General features: G+C 39.4%; 1 protein-coding gene across 1 annotated transcript in view; it reads right to left on the reverse strand.

The window, feature by feature from the left end:
- Positions 1-7,098, reverse strand: part of LOC104489298 (neurexin-3-like) — a 51,974-nt gene extending 44,876 nt beyond the window's left edge. The window contains exons 1-2 of the mRNA XM_010131444.1: positions 6,954-7,098; positions 5,768-6,069 (exon numbers count right to left, since the gene is read on the reverse strand). Of these exons, the coding sequence (XP_010129746.1) occupies positions 5,768-6,069; positions 6,954-7,098 (447 nt within the window). The remainder of the gene's footprint in view (positions 1-5,767; positions 6,070-6,953) is intronic.
- Between the last annotated feature and the right edge of the window lie 773 nt (positions 7,099-7,871).

Genomic DNA, 7,871 nt, shown 5'->3' on the forward strand with positions numbered 1-7,871 from the left:
GGTCTGGCCCGTTTGCCTGTAATAGCCGTTGCCACATCAAAAGGATGAGAGAAAAAGAGAGCTTTCACCACCACGGACCAGAGGCCCTGCAACGGTTCTGATCTAGAAACCTTCAGAGTAAAAACCAAAAACCGAAAGGGAAGAAAGAGCAAAATAAAAACCAAAACAAAGGCGAGAAAACTAAACTCAAAACCGAGGGACAAAACCCGCAACAATTTATCACTGAAATGGAAAAGAATTAGAGAGATGAAGAAACCAATGAAAGATATGTCCAAACCCCATTTCCAGAAGAGTTGTGTTAGTTGCTTTTGTTGCTCATTTTTCCATTAAAAAAGAAGAAAAAAGAAAAATAAATGAGGAAAAAAGTGTTCTCAATGAAATTAAAATAAAATTAAAAGAAGAAGTATAAAGAAGGGGGGAAAAAGAGGGGGAAGGGGGAGGAAAAGGCAGGTAACACACGGCAAACCCAAAAAAAGAGACAATAAGAATGATATCTACCAGACAATGTAGTTTGTTTACCATAGCGTGTCCAATGCCTGAGTGCTTTGCGGAAAAGGGGGAAGAAAGGAAATTAAAAAATCGTGAACAGAACGATTGTTAATTAAAATAACTAAAAGCAAAGATGAGTCGTTAGGGTGTTAGTACATTAGTTGGTTAGTAAAAATGACACATTGCATGAATGGTCTAGTGTTAGTCTTTCAAAAAAAGGCATGGGGCACCTGAGACACACAAAGTGAAAAAGAGGACAATATGACCAGGACTCTATGGGTAACCATGCCGTCTAGACTGTAAAGAAAAAGAGTGCTGCCTACTCTTCCCACCCTGGTATTAGGTATTAAATTCAACCCTCATATACATTATCCAGGACAAAAGCGGAGTTAAAATAGTGCAATACTTACTCTTCAAATGCCCGTCAAGGTGCTTCCCTCAGAAAGAACCTTACCCTTAGAGATGTACATGCACAGTGCACAGTGCACAGTTCACCCCTCCAGCACAAAAGCATCCATGACTCCCTTCTAGCCACCACCACCCACCTACATTCCCGATCCTCTTCCAAGCCTCTCTGTCCTCAAGTGTTATAGAGTATCACAAGGTGGCCGGTATTTCATTTCATTGGAGGATACAGATGAAGACGAGTTCAAGATTCTGAGTCCTCTTTCTAAGGTTCCAAATCTGCAGGTTTCTTTACAGCAGGTGAGTTTGTGACTTTGAGGAGAAGCATACAAAAATACCTGTGCTTGGCTGTTTGCCTGTAGCTCACTTCTGTCATCCCAGAGTATTGGAACTGAACCTCTCTGACTGTAAGAAGAAATATGTTGAGGAATTGTGTAGGAAGAACTGTCACATGTTAAGGTTGAAGACAGAAGATTGACAAGATTGTCTCTCCTGTTACATTGTATGTGTATTACTTAAGAGCTAGGAGGATTCACCGGTCAGCTCACTTAGCTGGGTTTAGCAGAACTTTGCAGACGCTCCATCAATCCCTCCCAAGGGATTGACAGATGCCAACTGTTTGAACCTACACATTGTTTCTTGTTTGCTTTTTAGCAGCTGGGGAACTCAAGATCTTTATAGCAGATGTGCCATGGTGACTAACTTCAGTGTTAATAGGGAAGTGCAGCCCCTGGAGGCTCGAAGTCCTCGTTCCAGCGTGACTGGAAGTTGGCAATCCTAAATTACAAAGCAAGATCTAAGCTGCCTCACGTGAAAACTATCTGCTTGCAAATTTCAGAGGGTTACGCATTGACTAAGGAAATAAGTTTTTGAAAACTTTGAGGCATTGAACTTAATATCCCACTTCTATTTTATTTGTCTATGTGAATGATATATTATTATTATTCTGTACTTGGATATAATGAGCACAAACTCCTGAATTCTTCATCAGGAAATCTCACTCGCAGAGATATGTTGAGTTAGTAAATCCATTTTTACAAACAAGGGAGTTGGAATATGTGACGGGGGAAAGACCATGCTTGAAAAAAGAGCCAGAGTGTCAGCAGCAGACCTGAAGAGAGAGATGGGAAGTCTGACCTTCAGTCTCCACTCCTCTTCCCACAAGACCAGACTGCCCCAAATATGCTCTGAAAGCCCTGGTAAAATACAGCCATGATCCTATTTCTAGTAAAGGTTTCTCGCAAGGTAGAAAGTGGGCTTAGTTTTAACTGAAATAATAAGATAAACAAACAAAGAGATTCACCTTGACATTAACGATCACTACCCACGGGAATCCACGGGTTCACATGGTTTGTCTCTAAGGAGATTAACTGCTGTGATAGTCATTTGAGCTAAAAACCCCCGCATTTAGCACTCTCCTAGCTCAGCTACAAAACATTTATCAGTTCCAAAAAGTACTGGGCAAAAGTCCAGATGTTTAAAGTTCTGCTCTAATTCTAGGAACAGCCAAAAACTTATGCAAATCCTACTCCCACTTCTCGCAACCCCAAAAAGAGCAGAGGAAAAGACTAGATGACATCCTGAAACTGCTGGTAGCCCGTTTACTTAGAATTGTTTTAGCTTCAGATCATATTCTTGAAATTTCTTATTTTTTTAAAGTTAATTTTAAAGAAAAATGTATTTATCTCCAGGGCAATGTTTCAACCAATTACAAGGAGGACACTGATTTCCTTAGAAAGCTTCAAAATTCAGGGGCACTGTCTTTTGCTAGGTTTTTTTAATTTTTTCAGTGGTTTTTTTTAGGAAACATAAGCACAGTTGGAAACAAGACTTCCAAGTAACCTAAACTATGCTGCAACTTTAGAACTTAATTTATGTCAGGAAAGATGAAGAGTAGATAATTTCTTGCACACAAAATTATTTAGGATATACAAAATTACATTAGATGCAATAAAGGACAAAAAGTATAATTTTATAAATGATAAATAATCTTTGTCCTTTATTACATCTTCTATGTGAAGATATCAAAGGACTTCACAGGTTCATAGTCTAAGTATTTTATAGATAGAGAAACTCTTCTACGTACACACAGACAAAACCAGGAGACATAAGCTGCTGGAAGCTGCTGTCAGAATGAAGAAAACCAAAACTTCATTCTGTGCTTTATCTAGATTGGTGCCTTTGACTTGTTTGTTGTTGTTAAATGAAGAATTTATAAGGTCAAGATATAGATTAACCATTCTTAGTTGTGTTCTGACAAATCTCCATAGCAGGTATTACTTCGATATCACTCATCCATGTTTTCAATCTTTTCCAAACTCTTTATCCTGAAGATTGAAGGGGTTTAAGTCTTCTTTATTTCTGGTAATATCAATTAAAAGTAAGAATGCACGGGACCTGACAGGAAGGCTGCAGCATTCAGGGTTTCCCCTTATTGAAAACTGTGGTTAAACTTACCAATAATTTTTGGATGACTAGCAGATTGCTTCTCCTCAAGGCCGCATCAATTCCAGTTTCTGGGTAGTTTTAGGTTCTGGGTCAATGTCTTTTTTTTTTGAGACTGAACTTGATCAGAAGTTAAAATGGAAATATCCAGGGAAAAAATTACTCAAAAAAAGAAAAAATCCAGCCTTATTGATATTTATTGGTCAAACTTATTTTTAATTTAAGACTGGACTTCCTTTGGAAAGAGCACAGCCATCATAATAAAAAGTCTCTTGCCCAGTCAGGTTGGACCTTTAAAGAATTCAGGATCACATGAAAACATCCCTAGTGAATAGATCAGAAAGATTAAAAATCTGGGGTTCTTGTTAACTGGCAAGGGACTCACCTGTTTTCTAATAATCGCCAAAGCACTGTCCTGGTCTAATCAAAGAGGCAAAGACATATTTCCATTTAACCAGGAAACAAGGAGAAAATCACTAGTTGAAAGATTAGGAAATGAAAGGGAGAGTTTCCCAGTCCCAGTTGTCTGCACTTTCCCAGTTGTTCCTCACTTTCTGCTTCTTCAAGATCCAAACCAATCCTGGCATGAAGCAAGGATGCGTTTTGCTTCAGACACATTTTCCCATTGAAAACCAACTTCTAACAAAAATAAAAGTATGATTAACTGAAATGACCAGTAAACTATACTGAGATATTCAGAGACCAGCCATTCTGAAACCATATAAAACTAAAAAAATACATCAAATAAAGTCATATATTCTGACCCTTCCAAACCGATAAACCTTAACCAGATGGTGCGTATCTCCCTCCACTGGACTGATGGGAACGTTTGAACAAAACGGGACCATTAAGACCCATCCACTGCAAAATAAATTAAATTTGCATCTGCACATAAACTGTTGAAATCTGCCTCATGTCACTGCAGCTAAGAACCCTGCAATCCCATGAAAGTTTGATGACAGATTTTTCATCAAAGACCCAGACATCCTGAGCATGTAGAAACAGAGGGATCCAGGTGGGAAAGACAAGTATCTTCAGCCCCCAAACCCAAATATTTAAAAGAAAGATATGAAATCCCCATCACAAATTATCCGCTGATATCTACAAGAAGAGACTGTTTCTGATCCCTAGCACTCGTTACGGTGTACTCACAGACATGTTTTATCTCAGTTATTGTAAAATGTTAACCACAAAAGCTGTTTTCTCAGCAAATGAAATTGTATAAACCTAAATAAAAATATTAAGGGTTGTGTTAATATTCACACTAATGAGCAAATAAACAGATCATATTGTTTTCACAAACTGATTTAAAAATCTTAGTTTACAAGCAATTTCTGCTGTCTCTACCAATCATCAAGACATCACATAGCTCCTATTCACATTGTAAATCTCCTTTATCACGCAGCGGATGGGCCTTAGTGATTTGATATATTCACCAACTTTCAGAGCAAGGTTATTTAATTTTATCTTATCTATTTATGTCTGAATTTATATTTCATGAGGAAGGCTTCAGGACTTTAAGACTAGCCTACTACCAAATACGTCACCTGATAGAGTTGCCTGCTTACAAAAGCAGCATGCAGATGTGCAAAATTACAGTGGTAAAATCAGAAAAACTTTTCCAAACTGGAATTGTAGGGTGCTGGATTGATCTGGGTTTGCTTGGATTTTTTGATCCTTCCACTTTTCCAGTCCTTCCTTACAGCCAACAGAAGAGTCTCATAGGCAGAGACACAAGAAATAAAGTAGAATCTCATTATAGAAAGAAGGGGGTAAGAAAATGAAATAGAAAAGAAGAACAGAGAATCAAGACGACTCAGGAAAGCTCCAGCCAATTAATTCCAAAGCTATAAAGTTAAAATAATTACACACATACCCACCAGCCTGCATACCTGCACACTCACATGTACACACAAAAGAAAAAGAAAATGAAAAACAAAAAACTTCCAGAATTAGAATTATGACATTGTGCCAATGGTTAAACCAATTAACAAAACTGAAAGAAAAGGAAAGAGGTGTAGACCATTTGCTGTTGGAAAAAGACTCTGTTCCCACAGTATTTAAATGCAACAAGAATACCACTACTAAGATTGAATCATAATTAAGAAAACAACAAAATAAAAAACAGAGAACAGAAAAAGAGAAAAGGAAAAGGGAGATGAAAGTAAAGTTATGTTACAAGTTTTTATTATTAAATCAAACTGAAAAAACAGAAAATTAATAAATTGGAAATGAATATATCGCAGCAGGGATACATTCCCATCAATTAATGGCTTTTCACTGTTCTTTAAACACCAAAATGCAGAAAAGGTGAAGAAATTCTAACAATTCCACTGAGCATCTCCATTTCTCTGTTACTCTCTCCCATCTGCCAATCCCAATAAAACAGAACAAAATTTTCCCAGTATTTTCCCCCCTTCACCATTACCTGCCGCAGGTTGCGTGTCACCTTAACGTCATGCCACGCGTTGTCATTGAACTTGCCGTTGACCGGCTCCACAATGGCCTCGAAGGCCCCAGACCCCAGGTTAATGACCAACGAGACCGCACCGTCTTTCAGGGCCAGGTTGACATAATCAGCTGACTTGCCAGTGTGCAGAATGAGCCCGTTGCGTTGCCACGTCTTGAAGGAGAGAGTGATCTCATCGCTGCTGCTCTGGATGGGGTTTTGCGACAGGTCGTAGCAAAGGTATTCGGATCCACGGAAAGTGGCCATGTTCTCATCTCGTGCTGGAAAAAGAAGGAAACAGAAGGACTGTTCAGCAGTCAGCCAAGAAGAGATTTAAGGTTGTCGTGATGTATCTAAGCAATCCCAGAGCACTGTTAACATTCTATACAACTATATATCCTGGTATGCTAATGACTGTACAGCTCCTCTTGTAATATGGCTATCAAGAGAATTAATGGCAGGGTCTCCGGTACCAAAGAATTTCAGTGCTGTGTTTTCAGTTTCACTACATCACTGTCATCATAGGGACAAAAAATACGTTCAGAAGTATGCCATGGAGCCTAGGAAAAGGCCACGTTAAAGACACTGCTAAAAGACACTGCATCCTTTTTGGGAGAAAGATGGAAAACTCTACTATTCACAGCATGACCATCACGTATGCATTGTTCCAAAAGAAATCTTTATTTATTAGATTAGTATTCATATTCATCGCTAATGTTGCCTGAACTTATCTTAACCCATCTGCCAGACAACTTAAGAAAGGCACTAAAATATAATCCTGAGAGAGCTGCCCCTTTATTCGACTGAGTGAGAGACCAGGCATATAAGTGAGCCACATGAAATGTCCTTCTCTGAGAGCGTGAGGGAAGTCCACGTAAAACATTTTGTCTACAGCCATAAGTAACGATGTTGCTGGTAAACACATCTCAGAACTTCACCTGCTTCATCACCTTACCCAGAAAATCTGTTCTAGACAAACATATCTTTTTCATGCAAGAAAAATAAACACGGGGGAATTAATCACAGCACATGACATGAAATATTTCATTCAGAAAAAGAATATGTACAGCAAGGAAAACCACTGAATAAATTTCTGAGCAACTAAAGACAGAATTTGAATACCATAAAAATCCTTTGTGTGAGCTGGAAGTCTGCTTCCCACTACCTAGGCTTCCGCGGTCGCTCGGAGCCAGTTCTGCTGCTACGTTGTGCTCACATGACTCGAGCCAGCTGTGTCCCTCAGTTTTGCCCAGTGCAATAACTACAGAGCGGTGATGGTAAAGCTTGCAGGAGGACTGTCTGTAGGCCATTCCTATCAGCACCATCTGAGGGAAAATGGTACTTCAAAACAGCTTATACTGATCTCCCCGCTCTGTATTGCAGCACTTTTCTGACTCTGAGCTTCACTGAAAGCAAGTCTAAACATGAACAACTACACATCAAGCTATCACTGCTTACAATCTGCCGCATAAGGCAAGTGCTGGTGCTATTGCCATTGACATTAATAGCATTTTTCTGCTTCATTTTGTCTCATTTAGTAATCCTGATAGAGATTAGCCAGAATTTATTAGTACAAGACTGAAGGGAAACTACTTGTTGACATAGCCATTCTGGAAAAACAACTACACGGTAAAAATCTGCGCCCACACAGCATGAAACAGCCGTAACAAAACAGCACAGTGTTGCAACATGAACATGTACCATCCTCCAGTCATAGGTCTGCTTTAAACAGAGACTTTTGCAGTCTCGATTGAGGTGTCACACAATGAATTCAATAAAAAAATCTCGGCACTTTGAAGGCAGCAATAGCGAGTGTTTTTACTTATGTAAGCGAACCGTGCATCTATACTCTCCTGTGAGCAAACCGTGCGACAAATTACTCCATGCAACAGTACAGGTTGGGAGCCAACTGGCTCAAAAGCAGCTTTACAGAAGAAGACCTGAGGCCGGCAGCAGACAAGGTGAGCACAAGCCAGCAGTGCCTGCTCTGTCACCAAAGGCCAGACGCATCCTGGACTGTATTAGCAAGAATGCAGCCAGTAGGCTGAGGGAAGCAACTCTGCCCCTAACGCACACTTGTGAC

This window comes from Buceros rhinoceros, unplaced genomic scaffold (genome assembly GCF_000710305.1).
Source record: "Buceros rhinoceros silvestris isolate BGI_N320 unplaced genomic scaffold, ASM71030v1 scaffold5752, whole genome shotgun sequence".
Taxonomy (NCBI): Eukaryota; Metazoa; Chordata; class Aves; order Bucerotiformes; family Bucerotidae; genus Buceros; species Buceros rhinoceros.